Genomic DNA, 24,895 nt, shown 5'->3' with positions numbered 1-24,895 from the left:
GGCCAGGCAGCTCCTGCAGCCACAGTCAATGGTTTTTATTGAGATCACTTGGCCAACCTCCACCCCACAGCCACAAGAGTCCTTTCAGCTCAGCCCACAGAGCTCCTCTTCTGCTGGGGCACTCGGAGCAGCCAGATCTGAGGGGAGAGGAAAAAGAAAACATTGATTTAGGGGAAGAGATGGCTCTGAAACCACCCAAAAGCACTCGAGATCTGCTTCACTTCCCCCTGGCGAGGAGAGGGACAAAACCAGCAGCTGCCTTTGTGGGCCGAGCTCAGAGCTGAATTCCAGCTCCCTGCACTGCTCTTTGTTCCTTCCCTTTCCCTTCTGGCTTCCTCCATCCCACCTGGATGCCTGCTGAGCCTGGGGAAGCTCTGAGGGTGGTGAAAAGTGCTTTGTATCCCCATTTCCTGGGCTCTGGATGATCCACAGGCAGCTCAATCCTTGCAGTTTGAGCTCCTGCTGTCCCTATCAGGGATGTCCAACTTCCATTTGCTATTTCTGCAAATCTGCCCCGCTTTTTTAGGCTAAAAAACTCCAATGGTTCATCATGGAAAGGTCTGGGTTAGGAGAGACCTTAAATCCCATCTCATTCCAGCCCTGCCATGGGCAGGGACACTTCCACTATCCCAGGTTGCTCTAAGTCCTGTCCAACCTGGCCAGGACTGGTTGCTACTGTTAAAGGAAGAGAATTTTTACATTCATATAAACAAAAGGATGCTCTGCTCTGCCCTGCAGCCTCCTAAATTCCATGGGAGAAGTGAGGGAACAGAACTGGAGCTGCAGATCCCACAGGAGATTTGGGTTCTAGGCATGCCCTGGGACAGGACAAGAATTTGAAGCATCATTCAAAGTCATTAACAAGAAAATTCCCTCTCATTAACCTGCAAGCAAGAGGGGAGAATTCCCTGGTTTTCCACATCAGCTGCTGCAAACACCTCTCCAATCCCTCACCTTCGCTGTGATCTTTACTGGATGATTTTTAGGGTCCCTCCCAGCTCTCTGGGGGTGCCAGCACAGCTCAGGGGCGTCGCTGCTCCCTCGGATCTGATTCCCAGAAAAGCCATTCCCTGCTTCCACCCACCTGCCTGGCTGTACTCCACGGATTTCAGGAAGAGCCCCGAGGGTGGAGCCATGGCATGAGGGGGGAAAGCCCGGGCATCCTTCACCTCCAGCAGCTCCTGGATGTCCTGAGGGGACAACTTCCCCTGGCCCACAGCAACCAGAGCCCCGACCATCCTCCGGACCTGGGGAAACCACAGGACACAGTCTGGGAGCTGCCCTTGGAATATTGAGGAGGAAATGCTGTTTTGAATCAGCAAAGAATCAGCCTTGACGCTTGCTTTAGGTCTGAAGTGCCCCAGTCACAGCCTGGACTCGCCCATCACAGTCCTGGCTGCTCCTGGTGTGCCTTTGGCATCCAACACCTCATCCAGGGAGCATTTTAGCCCCTTAGCCACCCCCAGCCACCCCAAAATCTGCAAGAAAAGCTGGTTTTCCCCTTCCAGCAGGGACTGCAGGGCTGGGGTGACATTCTCAGCCTGCCTGCAACGTGCAGTGGCATCTTCTACTGACCAGAGCTGGTGGAAAGGGAAAATAAACAGCAAAATGACCCCATTTCCTTTAATTATTCCCTCTCTACAGCTGAAGACACTCACAAGGTCTGTAAATCACCTCCAGCTGCAATGAACTGCCTTGGAGCAAGTTCTGTCTCACCTGTGGGAAGGAGCTGAGCTCAGGGTGGGTTTTGTTTCAGGAACAGCAGCACTGAGGCAGCTCCTGTGCTCCCTGCAGGCTCCTCACACAGCAGCAGTGCTGATTTCAGCTGGGGACTGTGTGGGAGCTCGGCTTTGTTTGTCTTTTCTCTCAGAAAGCCAAAAAAGAGGGGAAAAAAAATAATCCCCCAAGAAGGGCAGCCCACCAGCAATCTGGGATTTCACCATTTCACACCCCTCTGCTGTCCCAGCTTCCCCTCCCGCCCTCCACACGCAGCAATTCCAGGCCTGCTGGGTGGGCAGAGCTCTCACACTCGGTGCCCACCTCCTGCACAAACACCTCTCACTGCTCAGCATCCTCCTGCCTCAAAAAACCCCTCCTGGATCCTCAGGAGCTGCTGCCTGAGGGCCAGCACTTGGGACTGCCAGTGCCACCTGCACCCCAAATGTGGGTCTTTGTCTCTAATCCTCCATTTCTAATTCTCCCCCTCCAATTCCCTATCCCCAACTCATTTTCAATTCTCCCCCTCCAATTCCCCATCCCCAATTCATTTTCAGTTCTCCCCCTCCAATTCTCCATCCCCAATTCCCCATCCCCAATTCATTTTCAATTCTCCATTTCTAATTCTCCCCCTCCAATTCCCTATCCCCAATTCATTTTCAATTCTCCCCCTCCAATTCTCCCCCTCCAATTCCCCATCCCCAATTCATTTTCAATTCTCCCCCTCCAATTCTCCCCCTCCAATTCCCCATCCCCAATTCATTTTCAATTCTCCCCCTCCAATTCTCCATCCCCAATTCCCCATCCCCAATTCATTTTCAATTCTCCATTTCTAATTCTCCCCTCCAATTCTCCATCCCCAATTCATTTTTAATTCTTCCCCTCCAATTCTCGCCCCCCCAATTCATTTTCAATTCTTCCTCTCCAATTCTCGCCCCCCCAATTCATTTTCAATTCTTCCCCTCCAATTCTTCCCCTCCAATTCTCCATCCCCAATTCATTTTCAATTTTCCATCCCCAATTCCCCCCCTCCAATTCCTCCCCTCCAATTCTCCCCCCCAATTCATTTTCAATTCTTCCCCTCCAATTCTCCCCCCCCCCAATTCATTTTCAATTCTTCCCCTCCAATTCTCGCCCCCCCAATTCATTTTCAATTCTCCCCCTCCAATTCTCCACCCCCAGCTCTCCCTGTGTGGTGACCACATCCATCCCTCATCTGGACTAAACAAACATTCATTCCATTCATGACCTTTCCAGACTCTCCAAAATCCTCACTGCAGTGCTGGAATGAATCCCTGGGCTGAGTTTGTGACCCTTTAACATTTAAAAAAGAATAAACCAAAGCCCACTGAGCAACCTGCTTGTGTTAATCACTTTAAAAAGATCCAACAAGCCAAGGTGTTACAAAATTCTGGGATCTTGGAGTGCCCAGAGCAGCTCAAATCCTCCTCCTCTGTTATTTTATCCACCCTCACTAGAGGTCATTGCATGCCACGACTTCAGCTTCAATGCCTCCACACTGGGAATTAGCCAGGAAAAAGCAGATTCATGGCACTCATCCCAAATATCCACGGGCTTGGTGCCTCCCCACTTCAGCAAAAAATACCCATGGCTCAGCTTTTGGGGTGGTTTCACCTTTTTGTCCAATAAAAACCCCCAGGCTGAGGTGAGATCAGGGGTTCCCCTGTGTGGTCTCCCCTTTGGGATGGATGAGGCTGAGGTGTTCAAATCCCATTCCTACCCCAGTGTCCCTTGTGAGGCACCTGAGGTGAGGACTGGGGGTACCTGCTCCCTCTGCGGTGTCACTAATTAACATCTCCCTTCTAATTTTGCCCTTTTCATGCTCTAAATGGTTCCCAGCAATATTTTCTTGTCACCAAATCCCTGCCCATCCATCCCTCCTCAGATATGCTGTCCTCCCCTTGCTCCCCTGCCAGAGCCTTGCTTGGCACGGGATAAAAACCCACAAATTTGGGTTGTCAAAACATCAAAACAGAATGAAAACAGAATTAAAAAATAGCTGCTTGCTGTTCCCACAAAACACCTCCTTCTCCTCCAAAAAAACCCCAAACCCCTTTCCCTGCTCCAAGGCCAGGAGAGCTGGGAATGATTCCTCAGTTTGGGAAGAGCTGAGGGCACAGCAAACCCCCACAGGAATTCTTCCCAAGAGAATCCAGGGGAGAGTTTTGTGGCAGAGGGGAGAATTCCTGCAGTTTGTGCAGCACAGCTCGATCAGCCCTTCCCAAAAAAAGCCAGGAAGTGAAATTCCAGGCAGCTTTTCCTGGGCCCAGAGCCACTGAGCAGAGCAAGAACACTAAAAAGAAGTTTTACCACTGCAAGGGACAGAGATTGTGGAAAACAAAACTTCTTTCATCCTCCCACACGGTTTTGTGAGGGTTTTAGACACAAATCTAGGAGATTTTGGTTTTAATGGATCAAATGAAGAGCCCAGATCCTCATCCTGCTAATACCAGGTCCCTGTGGGTGTCACACAGCTGGAACATTGCTAAAATAATCAAACTTTAGAGTGGCAGCACCAAAATTTGGGTCTTGCAGCAGCTCCAGGCAGTACCTGTCGGTAAAGGAAGGATCTGCTCTTGAATTTCACCTCCCAGAACTCCAGTCCCCTAAAAAAAAAGCCCAAAAAAAGGCATTTAAATCAAATTTCAAGTGGTTCTTTTACCCACAAGTCACAGGTGAATGTGAGTAATTAACCTGCACTGCCCCAATTAAGCTGAACCAGCACCTGGGACACCTGAGAGCTCCTTTTCTGGGACACAATTCCTTCCTACAGGTGAAAGAAAATCTGATATTCACATTAAATATATAAAAAAACCCCAAACAAATCGAGGGATCACACATCAGAGAGGTCCAAACAGGCCAGGAATGAGCAGTGCCTGCATCCCAAAATTCCATCCTACTTAGAATTCACTTTAATAAAGGGAACAATGAGAGAGACACTGAAAAATCAGTGTAGGGAGCTGGTTTTTTGCCAGATTTACAGATAAATCCCTGATTTTGGCCATCCCTGGTGTGAATGTTGGCAGCTGCTGCCCCCAGATCCCACTTTGTGCCAGGCCATGAGGAGTTTCCACCACTTCCATCCCATCAAATGCCCCACACACCACAGCCAAGGCTCAACTCAGAGCTGGTGTTGGGATAAAAAGACTTTTTTTTCCCAAAAAGGGCCAAATTCCCCCTCTCTCCACCTCCTTTATCCCAGATTTTCCTGCCCCTGTTGCCTTAAAATCTACTAAGCTCCACAAAAATAGTCAAAATCCTTAGGAAAAATATTCTGGAGGCTTTCAAAGAGAACAAACCCCTTTCTTTCAAGTGGGAAATTTCATTTTTCCTGTTAATCTCGTGGATTAAAAAAATCCCAGCTGTGTTTTTTTCCCAGTTGGCAGCAGAACCCAGCACCTTGCAGGGAATAAAAGATGTCCTGCCCCAAGCCAGGTGACGGAGTGGGCACATCCTGAGCATTCCAAAGCATTTTTGGGACACTCCACTCCACTTCCAGCGTTGCTCAGCAACTGGGGTGGATGGGAGGAATGGTTTTCACATTTCACAGTGGTCAATTCAGAAAGGAAGGGAAGAGCTGGGAAGAAAAGCTGCTTTATGTGACAAACTTGTGGTTTGTCCTTCTGTGATTCCTCCTCTGGGACAGAAAATAAACCTCCTTAGATTAGGCTGAAAATAAAAAAAAAGTTTAAAATTCTATTTATGAGCTTTTCCCACTGTCCCCAACCCTTTAGGAACAGTTCATTCTCCTCCTGCAGTGAAAAAAAAAATCAAAGTATTTGATAAAAATCAAAGTATTTGAGGGATTTTTGCTGGTTTTATTTGCAAAATGGGCAAATAAACCCTGAGCCCCATCACTGCAAATGGGAAATTTGTACAGATTAAAAGGAACCAGGACACTGGAATTAAAAAAACCCCCAAACCCTGAATAAACAAAGGAACAAAAGAGCCCTCACAACATTTAAATCTGACACAAAGCCCCAAACCCTACAATTTTTTTCCCTTTAAATCAGAAAACTCAGGACTGTGGTTATTACTAAAGTATTCTAAGAGAGTTAAATGCCATCCCCTTCAGCCTAAACATTCATTAAGTGAACTTATATCAATATATTATAAAAATGACTCATTATAAACCACAGGTTTGGCTTCATGTGTCACCAAAACCAAAAATATCCCAGCAGGAAGGAGCTCGGTGGGTTTATTCCCATTTTTTTTTAGGGTTGCTTCCTCTCTCTGAGCTGTTCCTGGCCTCGTGTGGGATGGGTTTGTGCAGCAAGTTATGCAAAGAATGGTAATTTCCCCTATTTTCCATTAAAATTGAGGAATTAAAACGTGTTTTAAATCTCAGAGGAGCCAACTGGGCTGGATTTGAAGGTCCAAAGGGGCTCCCAGGGCACCTCCACAAGGTGATTTCCAGGGGAGCTCAGGGCTCTGCCACTTTCTGAAGGACAAAAAAAATCCTGTGGATGAGGAATTTCCCTGCCCCCTGTGTCACCCTTTTCCCATGGGAATGGTGGTTTTTAGCTCCAAGAAACAGGGAAACATTTCCACCTGCCCATGGATTACTGAAATGACCTAAATCACTGCTGTGCTTTGGCACCAACACGAGCAGGAAAAGCAGGAATTGGAAAAGATGGAAGGAGCTGGGAGGAACTGAAAGACCAGGAGAACTCAGGGCACACAGATCTCTGTGTTTTTCCAAATTCTGTCCAGTTTTGAGCTGAAAAACGGCAAAACTGGGGAAAGGAGCGGTGTTTGCAAACCACTTTTGAGGTTTGAGGTTTTGGAGCATGGCTCTTGCTGTTCCATCTCACAAATGTCCAAATTTAATAGAGGATCCTTGGGAAAACTCCCCAAAAAAAGGGTTTTTTTTCCCCAATTAAAAAGCACAAAAATGCAGTTTGAGACAGGTTTGCTTTCAAGCTGAGACACAACAGAGACAGAGAAGGCATCAGGAAAGCAAAAATCATGTTCAGGTGATAAATATCCATGATCTTTCTGGGAAAAAACTCCAGTTTCTGCTTAATTCAGCCACTTAATTTCAATACTTGCAAGACCTGGCCCTGAAAGAACCTGATCCTCAACTCTCTTTTGTTTATGTAACGACTGAGGAATATTGGATTTCCCTTCACCAACATCCCCTGGGAAGGCAGTGGGAGTTACTGGTGTGAACTGGGTGGGACCTGCAGCACTGACCCAGGCCTTGGCTGGGTGTTTTTCCCTCTATTCCCAACTTTTAGGCAGAGGAGGAAAAAAAACCAAACCCCAATCCCTTGGCAGAGGTGGTTTTTAGCCACCAAAATGAGTGTAAACGCTACAAAAACACCTCACAGGAACTGCTGCCTGCCAAATTCCACACTCAAGCTTGTCACATCCGGCTTTTCCATGTCCAAACAGCTGGAGCAGCTTCCCTGCCCCCCCAAATCCCCAAAAAACACACCAAAAAACCAAACCAAAAAAACCAAACCGATCTTTTTCCCTCAGGATAGTGGCGAGGAGAGCGGGAGAAAGGTCCTGTCCAAGCCGTCCCTCAGCGGAACCCTCAGCACGGGGCAAGCAGGAAATCATTTCCCAAAACCAAAAAACCCTCAGGAAGCAGCTCTGCAGGCCAAAGCTGAGTGCTGGGCTCTCACCTGTTGTGGTGGGACAGGAATCCAGGAGCAGGTTGGATTTCCAGCTGGAGCAAGGTCCTGACAGGGCACCGGAAAGGGGTCTCGGAGCTGAGCGAGCGGAAGGTGCTGAAGTCATGGGTTCCCAGCAGGAATTTTGCTGCCTCCCTCATTGCAGAGATGTCCAAGGGGCTGGAATCAAACACAGCAGGTGGGACCAGGAGGTTGGGAAGGGCTCAAACCCCAATAATTAAGCCAGGCTCAAAGCCCAATGAATTAAGCCAGGCTTAAACCCCAGCCCACAAATTCCACATTGAAATGCATTTTCCAGCTCGGAATGGCCCAAACCACAAACAGAGAGGCCAAAATGACCTGATGTCTGCTGGAATTCAAGACCCAAAGCTCTTCCCAAACTTTTATCCTGCTGTGCTTCCCAGAACAGCCCTGCTCCAGTCACTCTGCCCCAAATCCTGGCTGCAGCACGAGAACCGAAACGCTCTGCAGTGTCTGCAGCTGATAAACTCAAAACGATGCTGCCAGGTAAGAATAAAAATCAAAATATCAAACCTTGTGGTGGTTCCCCAACCTTTGGATTTGCAGCAGGCAAAAAGGCGGAATCAGGAAGGAGCAGGAATGGGATGAGTGAGAGATGAAACTGGTGCAGATGCAGAAGGAAGGGCCAAGGGTAAAACTCAGAATTTCTGATGTCCTGCAGATTTCTTTGTTTGAAATATTTAGCTCTGCTCAAAGTACACTTCAGCAAAGGAATTTAGGCAGATTTACTGATGGATATGCTTTTTTTTTTAGTGTATTTTTGCAAATTTCTCCTCCTAAGAGAAGCCTCAGCAGATACACCTGAGCCCTGGCTTAGGTTTTTTAGGTTTGACCAGAAATCAAAATGTTTCTGAAGAAAACAAAAAAAAAAAACCAAAAAATCTCCAAAAAACATACATAAAACCAAAACAAAAAAACCAAACCAACCAACCAACAAAAACTCAAAAAAAACCCCAAAACCAACCAAACAGCAACAACAGAAAAACCCCAAAATCCACCCCAACCCCTCAAAAAAACCAACCCAAAAAAAATTTAAAAAAAAACCAAAAACCCAACACACACAAGGAAACCCAAACAAAACGAAAAAACCAAGATGAGATTTTCCAGCATCATTCCATTTTTTTCCAGGAAAAACAACCTGGAAAAAAATACCCTGAATTCCAGAATCCACACTGATGGTTCCTAACTGGAAATCCAGACACCTACAGGAGTTTAATGTGAATTTTGCAGTGTCTGGACTCAATTAAATGCTGCTTCCTAAAGCCTGAGATTAAGGCATGTTGTGCACATTTCATGTTTATTCACATTCTGCCAGTTCATATTTATTTTTCCCTTCCACAGCCCACAGAGAAGAAAGTCAGCAGTTTAAAGTCAGGCCTTGTCATCTTCACTCCTCAGACAGCTGAAATGATTTTTTCCATGCCCCACAATTGTTATCCCAATAGTGGTGATGGACTGACCACAACTTTTTATAATGCCTACAAAACCCCAGGTTCCTTGAATTTATCTTTATCTCACTACAACATAAACTAAAAGAACAATAACAAATTAATTTCTGGGGTTTGTTTGCTTTTTTTTCCCCCCCCCTCACCTTCTGTTTATCAAGCCATAAAATCTGACTTTTTTTTTAATAGCACTGGGTTTGTTTTGCTTCCCTTCCTTGATCTGTTGTGTCTGGGTGGTTACTCCAAGAAAAGAAGTGAATATTCAGATACCCTGGCTTGTTTTTGTAGGGTTGTCACAGCCATTGGCTCTTTTTCAAACACACAAATCCCTCAGGGCATGGCAGAGGAGATTTTGGGGGAAATGAATGATAAAAGAACTCTGAGCCTGCTTTTTCCCCCCCATTTTAGGTGTGGAGTCACACCTGAAACTCTGATTTCATCTCTGCAGCACAGCAGGATGGGCAAACTAAGGAAACCGCTCATCCCTCCCATGGACAGGGACACAAAAATCCCTGCTGGGCTCCCCCCTGGAGATTTCAGCAGAGCCAGGTGTGCTCAGCACAGGTGAAACAGTGGGAAAGAGCTGGAAGTGGCAGCTCTGAGGGAATGGAACTCCAGGAATTTCCTCCTTGAAATCCTGTCAACATGAACAGGGAACGAGGTCTTACAAGTGGGAATTATCCCCTCCCCGTCCCCCACAAAAGCCAAGCCTGCCATGGAATCCCTGAGGTTGGAAAATCCCTCCAGGATCAGAGCTCAAGCTGTGCCTGATCCTCACCCTGTCCCCAGCCCAGAGCTCTGAGTGTTCCTGGGACACCTCCAGGGCAGCAATTCCCATGCTTAACAACCCTTTCCATGGAGAAATTCCTCCTGATCTCCAACTTAAACCTCTCCTGGAGCAACTGAGGCCGTTCCCTCTCATCCTGGCCCTGTTCCCTGTCCCAGAGCCCCACCTGGGGCTGTTCCCTCCTGTCAGGGAGTTGTGCAGAGCCACAAAATCCCCCCTGATCCCCCTTTTCTCCCTCCCCCACCCCCCAATTCCCTGATTTTCCTTCCAGAGAGTTGCTGAGGTCTCTCCCCAGGGAGACTGACTCACCCTCCTGCAGGAGCCCAGCACAGATCCCGCTCGAACACGGGGATTTGGGAATAGTGGGCACAGCCCAGCAGCAGCCGGTAGATGTAGGTCCTGGAGAGGGCACAGAAACGGGCGTGGAAGGTGCTGGGCACTCTCTGGGCACTGAGGATGCTGTGGGACAGAGGGGACAGGGTGAGAGGGACACAGGTGCCACACTCGAATCCAAAAACTTTCCCGTTGTCGCCACACAGATGGGAACTGGAATGTGAGAAACCACGCTTAGGATTGATGGAATATCACAGAATTGTGGAATTTTTGGGTGGAAGCACATTAAAGATCATCCAGTGCCACCCCCTGCCACGGGCAGGGACACCTTCCACTGTCCCAAGGTGCTCCAACCCAACCTTGGACACTTTCAGGGATGGGGCAGCCACAGCCTCCCTGGGAAATCCATTCCAGGGCCTTCCCACCCTCCCAGGGAAGAATTCCTTCCCAGTATCCCATCTAAAGCCACTCTCTGTCAGTGGGAAGCCATTCCCTGTGTCCTGTCACCACAGTGCCTGAGGAAACATCTCTCCTGAGGGTGACCCAGCACCTTGGGACACTTCCCCCTCTGCTTTTGCAGATCCCAAACTGAGAGGGAAGGACCCCCCAAGAACAGCCCCCCTCTGTTCACCCCCAAAGGCAGCTCCTGCAGCACATGGAGATGGTGCAAAGGTGGTCACTTCCCTCCCCACCTCCCCTCAGGACCCCCAGGACTTTGTGCAGCCAGGAAAATCCACGTGAATCCCAGCATCAGCAAGGTGGGGTGTGAGTGAATCCAGCAGAATGCTCCGTGGGAACCCTCTCATTCCACAGGGACAGTCCCAAAAGCTCTTCCCCTGCACATACCCATCTCCCACTGACCCCAGGCAAGGCAAGGAGGAGTTTCCCAAGCAGCTGAACTTCTCTGTTTTCTTCTACAGCTAACGGGGAGGAAGTGCCCTGTTTCTCCAGCCCAAAAATTGCCACCACGCACAGCCTGGGAGGCGGCAAGGAGGGCACAGAGGCTGTCAGACAAAATTCTCCCTGTCAAGGAAGGAAACAGAGCTTCCCCGAGTTCCTGCACCTCTCCCAAAGTGTTGTCGCGCACTGGATGTGACTCTCCCTCATCCCAAAGTTCTGGTGCTCCCCATCCTGCAGGAAAAAGCCAGCAGGGAGTCCCTGCACTGAGCCACAACCCCTGCAGGTGCTGCTTCAGAGGAGACCTCTCCTTAGAAGGGAGTTTTTCTCCTGCTGTTTTGCCTTCCTGCCTTTGGAATTCAGCGAGGAGAAGGGAGCCAGGGCAGCCAAAAAAACAGGATAGATTTGGGACCACAAATGTCTTTATTTACTTTAAAAAAGGTTGGTGCTCTGGGGATTTTTGCCAGCTCAAGGGCCTCTGGCTCACAGCCCTCCCCTGGCTCAGACCACAGAGGGAGAAATTAAAGCTGAGCCACAAAGATTTGCAATAACAAGCCCAGGAATGGCTCTGCTGCTGTAAACCATCAGGAGAAATGCAAACTCCATCCTCCAGGCCTGCAGTCGGGTTTGAAGCCAGGACCTCCAGCCTCCTCTAAACACAATAATAAAATTATTACATTTATTTCCCTCTGTCTGCATGCCTCCACAAGCACACGATCTGTCTCGAGCTTCTTCTGTTAACACTTGGGTGGTTTTTATTAAATAACCATCCTTTTAGGAAGAGTCTTTCAGAGGAGCCTATTTCTGCTCACATAATTCCTGTTGCAATTGTTCCTTTTAGCCAGCAATGTTTGTCCAGAATTTATTCCAGCAGCTGCATTTCAGGCCTTGCTGAGATCCCATTTTTAAAAAACGGGTGAATGATCGGAAATAAAGACCTGTGGCATTTTTTACCTTTCCAACAGAGCCTGCATTTCAGAGGTCAAAGGGAAAAAAAACTCCAAGACATTTAACTAGAAATGGATTTTATGAGACAAAGATCATCCTGCCCTCTCCACTGAAAACAGAATCAAAAACCCAGCTTGCAGGAGGTGGGAGGAATCCCAGCTCTCCTTGTCACTCAACAACTTTTATTGTGTGGTTACAAAACCAGAAACAGGAGGTGTGAGACTCCTACACTGCCAGTCCTCCTTCAAGGACAGCAAAGTCCTCCTAAAATGACTCCAGCTCTCAAATACTCCCTGATTCTTGGGGGACAGGATCCTTTCAGATGTGTTCTGCAATTTTAAGAGACAGAGCAGTGGTAGGAGAGACCATCAGGCCACAGAGAGGGATTTGCGGCTCATGGCACACTCAGCCAGCCTGGAATCCTGTTTTCCTTCCAAGCTCCATCCACAACAATGTGTTCCCACAAAGATCCCTCTCTCCTTCAGCCCCTGTTTGCAACCACATCAAAGTTCTGAGTTTTCTCTTCAGCATGAGCAAAGAATTCCTGCTCCTGGCACAGGGATTTTTCCAGAGGGAGGGATGAGGGATGAGGACGTGCAGGCTCAGGCCTGTCACCTCTGCCTAATGGGAAGAAGATGAAGCAATTTTGGGAAGGTTCAGCCTTGGGGAGAAGGAAAAGCTGGACTGATAGACTAACTGAGCAGGGCTGCATCCTATCAGAAGGTATCACCTCCTCAAAGGTACCTGCCAGACCTCAGAGTGAAACAGAACTTTCCCCACCTGAGATCCCACTCCTGGCTCATTCTGGAGATGCTCCCTGGCTCAGAGCTTCCTACAGCAGCAAATCTGGTTGTTCTTGGACTGGTCAGTGCAGGTATCACAAACCTGGCTGTGATTATGGACCTGTCTCTCCACCCATCAGCACTTTTAGCTCTCCATGACAACTTTTGCCATTAAAACTTGACAACACGACTTAATTCCAGGCCTAAATTCAGGGAAGATGGCCTGAGATTCAGGGGTTGGTGACACAGAACAAACTGCTCACAGCAGTGGCACCTTCTGCCTGCAAAATCAGCTCCCAAACTGTTTCAAGGAAGGAAATCAGAACTCTGACCCAACTCCATGCCCCCGGGACTGCTACAACATCCTGAAAGGGGTTTGGACTTCCAGGCCCTGACCTGGTTTTCAGTCTGAACAAAATGAACAACCAAAAAACCCTGCACAAATTCTATTTCAAGTTGTTTTTTTTTTTTTTAATTGTGGAAAAAATTGCCTCCAGCCCCACCCCACAGCAGCTGCTTTGGAGTCTTTCCACCCATGTCAGGGAAGGTGAAAGCTGTCAAGGGACAGGAACTCACAGTTTGAGAGAGGGAGATTTGCTCTGTGGCCTCTCACTGCAGAGGAACTGAGCTGCTGCTTGAAGAGAAACTGGATTTGGAAGTGCCAAAGCATCAATCCTCTGTTATCACGCTCATATCCCACCTCAGGTTTGGGATGCAGGGCCTGCCTGTGGGCTGTGTTGGAAAAGCAGGGAAATTAGAGCTTGCTTTTCTTTCAGGCACCCACTTTGCTTTAAGACTTGACCAACTCTGCAAATTTTTGCAAAGAAGGTGGCGAAGGAGCAGAGAAAATTCCCTGATGGCTCTCTGGGGGCTGGCATTGCTGCATTTCCTACAGCAGCCACGCTCTAGATCAAGCTCCAGCAGTGTAAGAGCCACCTCTCCCTGCCCTTAAACTGAGCTCACGCACCCAAAACAGCCCAGGAGGGTCCTCCAGCAACACCAGAGCTAACATGGACAGCCAGGAGATTGCCAGGATCAAAGGGAAAAGCCACGGTGGCCTCATGATGTCCTCAGAGCCATCAGGGGACTGCCAAAGGAACTGCAAACATCAGGGAAAGAGGTCAGATAAAACAAGATAACGAACAGGAACTTTGTGCCTGCAGATATGAGGCTCTCCCAGCGCCTTCCTGAGCTCACATTCCAGGGATTTCACTTCCTCTTCCCCCTCAGCCTCTGCTGGCTCCCCTGGTGCTTGCCTGGAGGTGAGGGAATGCAGCTGCTGCAGCTGCTGCCGCACTGCAGATCCCAGGGATCAAACTGCATTTAAATAAATGCAAAGCACCACTGACACACAGCTCCAGAAACGCTGCAGGAAAACACTGGGAAACCCCATCCCGAGGCCAGGAGAGCTGCAGGCACCAAACAATTCCTTGAGTGGGATCCCAGTCACAACATCCCTCCCAGAGCAGCAAATGCCAGGCCAGCAGTGCCTCACCACACTCCTGGCCACCAGGAATTTGTGCCCTGGAGCCACTGTGCCCTCTGGACATGACACAGCAGAGTCCCTGCTCCTTCTCCTGCTCCTTGCATCACCCAGGAATGGCCCAGCAGCTGATCCCTGCAGCCCATCCCTGATTCTTATGGGCTCAGGAGAAGGTCTGGAGCAAGCTGTGCCAGGGACACAGCACACAGCACCTGCAGGCAGGGGTTTCGTCATTCCTGGGAGAGAGCAACACCTTCATCCACCCCTCCCTCCCTCAGACCCCAAACTATTGGAGCCCCTGCACGTTTAGAGCTGGATTTGGGGTTCCCCAAGCTCTGGAGAACTGGAATCTTCCCTGGGAGAGCCAAGAGGAGATGCAAGGCTGATGTCAGGCTCCAAACCCCAGGCCTTGCTCTGTCAGCGTTTGCACCAGGCCTTGTTTCACAAAGGACAGATTAGGAAATAAAGCAGGGGGTGGATTTCCCAGTCATGCTGCTCTTCTCACAACAGCCCGGATTCGGCTTTTAACCCAAAAATCCCAGGTTTTTCACTCAATCTACACTTGAACCATAAAAATGCACCTATGGGGAAGGACACACAAAGTTACACCTGACAGAGACCTCGGGAAGAAAAGCAAAGAAGGTGAAATTCCACCCATCTTTTGAAACCTTCGCAAGGTGGGGTGATTATTTCTGTGACTGAAGCACACTCCTGGCAGAAACTGCTGCTTTCACCATCATTTCCTGGGTCTGATGCAGAATCAATTCCCCAAGGAGCAATAACTGAGAGCTGTCACACTCGTGGCAGCCCAGGGGATCCAACCCTTGCGTGGTGACACTGAACTGCCACAACTCCTCTTTTTTAGGGGTGCCAGCAGCTGATCCCACAGCAACAGCGGTGGCACAAAGTTGATTTTAAAGCACCAGGCCAGCAGCAGAAACACACAAGTTCAAGAGAGTGATTTCCCAACAGAAAACAGGGGAAAAAAATACATCCCACAGGTGAAGGTGGGAGCTCATTGTTGCACCTCCTCCTTCCCCCAAAAAATCCAAAATAAAGGATTTTTGCCTCTCCACTGACTCACCAGATGGGCTCAGGCTTGAGGTGATAGTTCAGCCCCTGGACAAGTTGCTTCCCACTGAAAGCTGCCTTCCCTGGAGCCCTCTGGATGTCCAGGTGGGCGGCGTTGGCCAGCGCGTGGACGCCGGAGTCCGTCCGGCTGGAGATGTGGAACTTGATGGGAACGCTGGGCCTCAGGTTCTGTGCCGCCTTCTGGAACCCAAGAGAAGGAGGAATTCAGCAAAACTTCAGGAAAAACATCCTTCTCCTGGCTGACCACACCTCTTTGTGGCTCCCAGAGGAGTTTGGAGTTGCTGTGGGCTGAAAAGAAGTGATGGAGAGGAGCCTGTTTGGGGGATTTCTCTGAAAATCAGTGGTTTCTCAGCTTTTACTCTGAAATCACCTCACACACAACATCCACAATGCCACAAGAGCTTTCTTGGGTGTACAAAATAAAGTCAAAACTATTCATCTCTCCATCCTCTGCTTTGTATCATGTGAGCTTCCTTAAGAGCACAAAATAAAGTTAAAAATATTCATCTCTTTACCCTCTGCTTTGTGTCGTTGGGTGAGGGGGGGAGAAGACAGAGAATCACCCATTTCAGCCCATTTCAACCCAAATCCCAGGCTCTCAGACAGAAAATCCAGTGAAAATCACTCCAGGGAATAAGTGAAACATCTGAAAGAGTGAAAAACCACAAAAGAAGGCAGAAAACCAGAAGAATGACTCGAAATTTCCTTCTCCTTCCCATCCCCACTCCCGAGCACTGAACCCAGTGGTTTTCATTGGATTTTAATTGGCTACAAGACCCAATAAAATTCAAATTGCTGACTCACAAATACCTTCCAGACTCCTGTTGGAGCAGTCAGGATTCCGAGCTCTCAGAAATGTTCCATGAAAATGCACAGGGAGGCAGAGAAAAATGTAACCAAGCTGCAGGGGGAGGCCTGGGAAACAGAACTGAACTGCTTTTCCCCTTCCTAATCCTTCCATTTGGAGCTCACGTGTGGTCACAATTAACAGGGAGAAATCTTTATTTATCACCCTCAAGCAGTGATAAATGAAGAGAGGAGCAGACAGAAATGAAAGTTTCCTGCAGCAGACCTTGGCCTGTGCCTCAGCAATTTGTCTGAGAGCAGAAGTTGATTTTTAAGAGCAAAGTTGCTCCAAAGATGTTCGGGTTTCACAGGCTCCTCCCTCCCTCTCTCCACCCTCTTCTCCCCCTCCTTCCTCACCAGACAAAAACCAGCCAGTGGAAACAAGAGTTAAGAGAGAGAACAGGAGATAACATGGAAAACATCCTCATTTTTTTGGCATCAGGCTTGGATGCAGCGCTGCTTTGGATCCCACAGTGCATCCCATCTCCATCTGGATAATCAGGAACCAAGCTGAATAATCAGAACACTGGAATTCTCCACTGGAAACCAGACTGGAGAGGAAAAGAGGAGCAGAATCCCAAGTAGATCTGGTTATTTCCCCTGCTCAGCTCAGCCAGCAAATCCACAAAGGTGCAGGATTGGGTGACACCTTCCACAAATGGGATTTTCACAGCTGCCCTTCTCCAGCAGCTTTTTCCCACCTTTCTGAGCATCCAAAGGAGGAATGTGACCATCATCAACACCAAATCCCAGTCTGTGAACCTGAAAGCTTTGTGGAAATGCACTGATACACAAAAATACACTGAAAATGTTCTACCAACTGCTGCCTCCAGCTTCAAGTTTAATTTTTAATTTCATTTCGTCAGGAGGGGATAGAATCTCCCGAAAGAGAATTTCTGAACTGCTGAACTTCTCTTTGCAGGCAGCTAAGAAATGACCCCTTCACCTATGCAAATGTCTTCTATCTGTGCATCCAAAGTCCTTTGAGCAGCTGAAGGTCTCCTCCTCTGGTTCCTGTGCACTTTAATCTCTTAATATCCCCCACCCTGAATTTCAAAAAAGGTGCATGATTTATTTACATGCAGGAATTGCTTGGATAGGGACCAGTTTTTCCTGCCCTTGCAGTAAAAACAAGCCCCTAAAACAGGCAGGGCTTTCATCTGAGGAACTCCAAAGGCTTCAGTGCTGTTAATCCAGATCCCCATCCTGTTTGGGATCATCTGTGGGTTCCCAGGGGGGAACTGAAGCAGGAGTTGAGCACTTTAGCCAGCTAAAAAGAAATGAAGAAGATAAAGGGATAAAGGAGCTGTGTGTGCTCAGAGCTCACAGCTCTCTGCTCCCTCCTTTAAGCCACAGGACATGTAAATATTTTTCTCTTTAGCAGGTGCTAGAAACACTGAAATCTTGGCTTTGGCACCTGCTGGAGGCCTCTCACTGAGCCACACTTGCCTTTATCCCAAATTTTTCCACACAGCAACATCCCAGGGTGCGAGTTTATCCCTCAGACACGCCAGGGATGCAGGGGAAAGCATTAATTGCATTTAGCTGCTCTGTCCCCTAACAGGTTTTGTTCACTGAGCGCTTCCATAGTTTGAATTATGCTGGAATTTCCACTGCTGGCTGCCAGGATGATATGGATCCACATTCCAGATGGATATTATTGCTCACAGCTCAGTTTTCCTCTCATGCTAGAGGGGCAGGAGGAAGAACAGGCCTGCTGATGAACACCACCCATGGCAGGGGAGCAAAAGTTCATCCATTTCTCCTCCTGAAGTCTAAATTAAACAAAAAAAAAAATCCTCAAGATTTTGACCTCTACAGGCATTGGGAATGTTTTGGAAAAGTTAATTCCTCTTTCCCAGCAGCTGGATTGGTCATGGTTTCATCCTTTGGAATGGCCTCAGATACAGGGAGTGCATTTCCCTGCCAGGGAGCTGCACAATTTATTAATTACAGTGTTCTAATAATTAATAACATGCAAGCTCCTGGTTGCAAGTCATCACAGCCTCCCTGACTCACTGGGTGCTATGTCAGCTGAAACTAATTAAAAACCCAGCTCATTTTCAGTTGGATAGATAAAACTGAAGTGAAAGCCAGGAAGGATACACTGAGAATGTGGATTTTGTTAGAAGAGAAGGTTTCTAAAGCGATCTCCGACGTCACTGAAATTATTATCAAAACAGAGGCTGAAGATGACAGTTCCCTTTGTCTGTTTGAATTCCTTGCTCTTTTTTTTAAGGATGGGGGGGAAGGAGGTTGTACCAGAGCTGCCTTGCATAGTAAGGAGCTGCTGTTTCTCCTTTCTCTCCTCTCCTACTCCCTCTTCCTTTCATGAGGAATAATATCTGCCCTTAGCACAAGGCTGCTGGCCAAAACAGGGTTTTGTGAGGGGAAGATGAGTTTGGGCAGCATTCTCCAGCAAAATGGGAAATGGGAGATGGTTCTAGGCAGGCCTGAGAAGGAAGGGAACTCTGTCGATCCCAGCAGGTGATTTTTACCACAAGCAACAGTCACTTCCCTCAGCAAAAGGTGAAATCCTCCTTTACAGCAGAGACATTTGTAAGAACTGAGACAGAGCCTGAAGTCCTGGACGTTAAAAGTTTCCATGAATAACTGGAGGGAGCCAAATCCCAGGGCTCCAACCTCCCCATGTGGGGAAACAAGGCCTGGAATTTGCTTTGGGCTCAACAAGCCCAAGTTGGGCTTCCAAGTGCTCCAAGACTTGTCCCCAAGAAATAAAGTGTTGCCAGCAAAGCTCACCCCCCTCAAAGAGACACAAAAAGCTCCTACAAGTATCTCTGAACTACAACAAGGCTCCATTTCCTCTGGACAGTCCCAGAGCTCTGTCACAGAGCAGCACCAAGGACTTCAAAAGCTTGACAGTGACCCAGGGTTACAAACAGATCTGTTCAGCCCCAGCCCAGCGACTTTCCCCCAGCACAAACACTCACAAACCAACCAGCCCATTCCAATTTCCACGAGGCAGCTGCTGAAACACAGAATCTGCACCTCCCAGGTTATTTGGCACTGCAAACAAATGGCTGAACATCCTCAGAACACAATGAGGATCTTATTACAGCTTTAATTTTGCCCTTCCCTTCAGTTGCCTTCCTAGCTTTGGGGAAAGCAGTGAAGTTCAAGGCTGCAGAGAAAAGGAGGAAGGAAGAGAAATTCCTGCAGGCCCCAGAAGTTTTCTATTAAAGCTGCTTTAAGGCTTCCCATGTGGTTCCAATAGACACAGCAGTGCCCAGCATCAATACCACCACATGAAAGCACCGAGCTGGCCTGCAAAGTGCTGATGCTGTGAAAAGACAACACCAAATAAGCTCATGTTTGTCTTTTTCTCTTCTTCTTTTCTCCTCTCATCACCCACCCACCCCATCTGCCTGTTCAGACATCACTGGGATAATGCAGAACAACTGCTGGGCTCACCCCAAGTCCAGAGCCTGAGGCCCTGCATGGCTCAGAGGATGAGATAAATGGGATAAAAAATCCTTTTGGGCTCTTCTTTCAGGGTCTGCACAATATTTAGGCACTTTCTCTACAACATTCTCAGGCAGGAAGCCACATAAATACACCCTGAGAACTCTGATTTAAGCCATAATTCCTCACACTTTCCTTCTGATCAAGAGCACCAGGAATTCTCAGCCTCACGGAGCGTGGGGATGTCCTGGCCATGTCACATGGGTGGGACACCAAGGCTGCTCTGTCCTTCACACCACCAGGGTTGCAGCTAATGCAGAGCAGGGTGTCCCAAAGTGCTGCAATTGGTGACTGGGGTCAGACAGAATGACCACAAATGAGGACTGAGCAACAAAATTAATGCCCAGGTGTGGTTTGACCTGCAGAAATCAGCTCTTTGACAACCTCTCATCTTCCAAACAGGCACAAGCTTCATTTTGAACTCCACAATACTTCCAAGACAAGAGAAATAATCCAGCTTCCTTTTGATTCCTGCCCTGCACCAGATTCAGCAGCAGCCCCACAGCAGCTTGTAATTAATCAACAATTTAAATTCCCAATTGGATTACCATGCTCAGGTGTGCTGAGCACTCACCCTACACAAGTGACCCATTTTCTGCTCCTGGGTGTAACAGGGGGTTTTTTATACTCACTGCCAGCCCAAACAGCACTGAGGTCCTCACACCCATCCCCAGGTCCTAGGGAATCCCTGGGAGCAGTGCAGGGATAACAGGATCATAACTTTTTTCCCCCCCTGGTATATTAGAACTCCAAAAAAAATGGAAGCAGCCTGAAACAATGGACATCCTGCTGTGCTTTGTTCTGGAAACCTCTGTCAGGGACATCCTCTCCTGGGAGCAGACAGCCTCCAGTTGTTAAATCCATAAAGGAATTGGACATGAAGCACAACTGCGGCAGTTTTAAGGACAAGGGAGGTAAAGTCACAAGTCTTAACAAAGCTCAGGTGGGCCAGCACCCGAGCGGGGCTCTCAGAGTCAGTTCTGGGCTTAATTAAGTCTCATTGAAGGGTTCACATCTTTTTAGGGTCAGAATCTGTATGATGATCCCATTTAAAGTATTTTGTTTTGAACTTTACAGTGTTTAACACTCTGCCAGTTTTATTTGGGTATCTCAAAGTAATATTGACCCCTTATAATTTCTGCAGCTGAACAATGTGACCCTAAAAGCTTCATTTTCCCGACAATTGGGATTAGCAAGGACCTACCTCCAAATAATTCTGGACTCCAACCAGGGCCTGATCACTCTTGGTCTCCATAACCCCACTGCAGAGCAAAACAAACACGATTTATTGATGTGTATCAGCATTCAGGGACTTGACGCAGAGCCCACCAACACATCCAGGACTTCCTAGGGCACTGTTTGCTATGGGAAAACCTGGATCATCCCACAGAACTTGCAGGGACCAAGCACTGAGGAATGGGCAGGAAAGCTGATGCAGTGGCTATTTTTAAGAAGGGAGGTTGGAAATAAAAATTATCCTTCAAATGTTCCTCTCTGGACCGGCCCTTGAGACAGAGGCTGACAGGAGAATAAGGCAGACAAATTAAATTAGTTTGAGATAAAACTATTTGAGGGCCAGCAGCTGGTTGCCAGTTGCAGGCCAGGACTTGTGAATGTCATAAATGGACTAAAAGGCCACAAGGACAGTTTGTGATGAGCTTCCTGCTCTGCCACAGAAGCCACTGCAGTCCCACAAGCTGCTGAAGGGCTGAGAAATGTCCTGGGGCTAAACCCAAACTACTCAGAGTAATTTAGGTCAGACCCCACAGTGACCCAGCGCAAGAACTGGGGGGTTTGGCACAGGCTGGGGCTGTGCTATGACATCCTCAAGATGGGCACAATTCCATCAGCTGGGGCTGCACGAGTCCTCCCCCACACCTGGGAATGGGAAGAGGCACAAATCTGCCCATGGGATGTTTGTGAGGCCTGGGGAAATCCAGCCTCAGGGAGCACAGCCCACAGATCGCCTCCCCTGCATCTCTGGGGCACCACAAACCACCTCCATCACAGCAAACACAGTGCTCTGTCCTCCTGCCCCCAGCCTGAGGGAAATCTCCCTTCTTCTCTGTCCTTTCCTGTCTTTCATCCTTGCTGATTTTATGCATCTCCTGCCCTCACACTTCCGTGGGCAGCAGGAAGCAGAGTCCAGCTCCCTGCCTGCTCTCACCTGCTCAGCAAGGGATCCATCCCTCACCTGGACACTGTTCTCATCCATTCCTCCCCAAACCCTGCTCCCCCCAAACTCTGCTCTCTAAATTCTGCCATCCCAAACTCCGCTCTCATCCCTTCCTCCCCAAACTCTGCCCTACTCATACTCTGCTCGCCCCCAAACACTGTTCTCATCCGTTTTTCCCCCAAACTCTGCCCTCCCAAACTCTGCTCTCCCCAAACACTGTTCTCATCCATTTTCCCCCAAACTCTGCCCTCCCAAACTCTGCTCTCCCTAAATTCTGCCCTCCCAAACTCTGCTCTCCTCAAACACTGTTCTCATCCATTTTCCCCCAAACTCTGCCCTCCCAAACTCTGCTCTCCCTAAATTCTGCCATCCCAAACTCTCTCTCCTCAAACACTGTTCTCATCCATTTTCCCCCAAACTCTGCCCTCCCAAACTCTGCTCTCCCTAAATTCTGCCATCCCAAACTCCACTCTCCTCAAACACTGTTCTCATCCATTTTTCCCCAAACTCTGCTCTCCTGAAACACTGTTCTCATCCATTTTCCCCCAAACTCTGGTCTCTCCAAATTCTGCCATCCCAAACTCTGCTCTCCTCAAACACTGTTCTCATCCATTTTTCCCCAAACTCTGCCCTACCCAAACTCTGCTCTCCCTAAATTCTGCCCTACCCAAACTCTGCTCTCCCTAAATTCTGCCATCCCAAACTCTCTCTCCTCAAACACTGTTCTCATCCATTTCCCCCCAAACTCTGCCCTCCCAAACTCTGCTCTCCCTAAATTCTGCCCTCCCAAACTCTCTCTCCTCAAACACTGTTCTCATCCATTTTTCCCCAAACTCTGCCCTACCAAACTCTGGTCTCTCCAAATTCTGCCATCCCAAACTCTGCTCTCCTCAAACACTGTTCTCATCCATTTTTCCCCAAACTCTGCTCTCCTCAAACACTGTTCTCATCCATTTTCCCCCAAACTCTGCCCTCTCTAAATTCTGCCATCCCAAACTCTCTCCTCAAACACTGTTCTCATCCATTTTCCCCCAAACTCTGCCCTCCCAAACTCTGGTCTCTCCAAATTCTGCCATCCCAAACTCTGCTCTCCCCAAACACTTGTCTCATCCATTTTTCCCCAAACTCTGCCCTACCAAACTCTGGTCTCTCCAAATTCTGCCATCCCAAACTCTGCTCTCCTCAAACACTGTTCTCATCCATTTTCCCCCAAACTCTGCTCTCCTCAAACACTGTTCTCATCCATTTTCCCCCAAACTCTGCCCTCTCTAAATTCTGCCATCCCAAACTCTCTCTCCTCAAACACTGTTCTCATCCATTTTCCCCCAAACTCTGCCCTCCCAAACTCTGGTCTCTCCAAATTCTGCCATCTCAAACTCTGCTCTCCCCAAACACTTGTCTCATCCATTTTTCCCCAAACTCTGGTCTCTCCAGATTCTGCCGTCCCAAACTCTGCTCTCCCCAAACACTGGTCTCATCCATTCCTTCCCAAACTCTGCACTCCCTAAATTCTGCCATCCCAAACTCTGCTCTCCCAACCTCTATCCCCAACCCCAGCTCTCCCCACCGCCGCTCTCTCCCACCCCTCCGCAGCTCTCCGGGGCCGCCCCGGGCGCTGCCCCGCTCCCGCACGTGGCTCGGGGCCAGCGGGGCACGTACCTGTACCTGGTGCCAAAGTACTGAAAGAACACCAGGTACCGGGCAGGGGCACCGACCATGGCTGGTCGGGATCCCGGCACCGACCCCGGCACGGAGCGGCCGGGCAGCACCGCCCCTTCCCCCGGCCGGCACCGTCGCTTCCGCCGCCGCCGGCACGGGGGGGGCACGGAGGCACCGGGACGGGCTGCTGGAGGTCTGGGATGTGTTCACGGGGGCTGCTGGAGGTCTGGGATGTGTTCACGGGAGCTGGGGATGTGCTGATGGGTTCTGGGATGTTGTGCGTACATCAAACCCCTCTGGAAACCTGTGATTCACCTCGGATGCTCCTCAGCTCTCCAGCTGTGCTGCCTGCAACACGGTGGATTAAAAAAAACCCCAGAAAAACAAAAAAACAAACCTAATAATAATATTGATTTGAGCTAAGAAACCACATCAAGTAGGGGCCACAAGAGGGGGAGGCTCCTTGCTTTCCCTGCCTTCCTCAGGCCCGGTAACTGTGGTTGTTATCTCAGAGTGCTCACTCACTGCTGGCTTTTCCTCAGTTTCAATTCCCAGAGCATCAGTTAGGTGCCAGCTGTCCCCCGAGGCAGATGGGAATGCCAAAACATGCAGGGGTTAGGGTAGGAATGCAGCTCCCAAGGACAAAAAAAAAGGTTTCTTGGGGATGGATATCTATGTCCAGCTCTGGGGCCTCCAGCACAACAAGGATGTGGAGCTGCTGAAACAAGTCCGGAGGAAGCCACGGAGATGCTCCAAGGGCTGGAGCCAGGCTGGGAGAGCTGGGAATGTTCACTTGGAGAAGAGGAGGATCCAGAGAGAGCTCAGAGTCCCTTCCAGGGCCTAAAGGGGCTCCAGGAGAGCTGGAGAGGGAGTGGGGACAAGGCCTGGAGGGACAGGACACAGGGAATGGCTTCCCACTGCCAGATGGGATATTGGGAATTCCTTCCTGGCTGTAAGGGTGGTGAGGCCCTGGAATGGATTTCCCAGAGAAGCTGAGGCTGCCCCTGGATTCCTGGAAGTGTCCAAGGCCAGGTAGGAGCACCCTGGGACAGTGGAAGGTCCCTGCCCGTGGTAGGGGGTGGGAACTGGATGATTTTTAAGGTCCCTTCCAACCCAAATCCTGCCAGCACAGGCGTTCCAGGCAATCCCACATCCATCACTTTCAGCCTGGAAAGATGTGTAAATAACAGCTGAGGGGAAATAACAGCTCCAGGGACAAAAATAAACCATGATAATGGTAAAACACAAAGGCTGCAGATGTTCTCGATGCCTGTAATCTGTGTTTAAAACTCTTTCTAAAACACTGAACTGCAATATCTGGCTGGGCAAGAGCCTCAAACCAGCACAAACAGGCATCCAACTCATTGGGAGAGGGAGAGAAAAATCCCTGGAGAGAAAAATTCCCCTCGTGCAAGGCTGAGAGATCTGTTTTGAATGGAAAAATCCAGGCGGCTTTCAGGCCACACAATGGCACCCAGACTCTGTGATAATGAAAGTGATGAATCTCAGCTTTGGGGAGGAGGGTGATTCCTAATCCCTGGCCTTGTGCACACACACGCGGGCA

At 48.9% G+C, this 24,895-nt stretch overlaps 1 protein-coding gene across 2 annotated transcripts; it reads right to left on the bottom strand.

Moving 5' to 3' along the window:
• Window positions 1-20: 20 nt before the first annotated feature.
• On the bottom strand, window positions 21-23,459 carry PUSL1 (pseudouridine synthase like 1). Of its 2 annotated transcripts, none has more exons than XM_032131745.1 (8): window positions 23,332-23,459; window positions 20,701-20,758; window positions 15,160-15,347; window positions 9,942-10,091; window positions 7,371-7,538; window positions 4,289-4,343; window positions 1,085-1,247; window positions 21-137 (listed from the first exon to the last, which is right to left on the bottom strand). In XM_032131745.1, exons 1-8 carry the CDS (start codon window positions 23,388-23,390, stop codon window positions 85-87), a joined length of 894 nt encoding a protein of 297 aa, XP_031987636.1. In that variant the 5' UTR covers window positions 23,391-23,459; the 3' UTR covers window positions 21-84. The 2 variants fall into 2 exon arrangements, with proteins under 2 accessions (XP_031987636.1, XP_031987637.1); XM_032131746.1 differs by having other exon boundaries at window positions 9,942-10,031.
• Between the last annotated feature and the right edge of the window lie 1,436 nt (window positions 23,460-24,895).

The sequence above is a fragment of the Corvus moneduloides genome, chromosome 22, assembly GCF_009650955.1.
Source record: "Corvus moneduloides isolate bCorMon1 chromosome 22, bCorMon1.pri, whole genome shotgun sequence".
NCBI classification, from domain to species: Eukaryota; Metazoa; Chordata; class Aves; order Passeriformes; family Corvidae; genus Corvus; species Corvus moneduloides.
This window is presented reverse-complemented; position numbering and strand designations above follow the sequence as displayed.

Excerpts from the sequence above, each read along its gene's own strand:
- PUSL1 (XM_032131745.1), bottom strand. The coding sequence starts at position 23,390 with ATGGTCGGTGCCCCTGCCCGGTACCTGGTGTTCTTTCAGTACTTTGGC. Across the intron at positions 7,539-9,941 it reads TGCTGGGCTCCTGCAGGAGG|CCCCTTGGACATCTCTGCAA; the intron begins GTGAGTCAGTCT and ends GTTTGATTCCAG. Across the intron at positions 1,248-4,288 it reads GATCCTTCCTTTACCGACAG|GTCCGGAGGATGGTCGGGGC; the intron begins GTACTGCCTGGA and ends TGGTTTCCCCAG.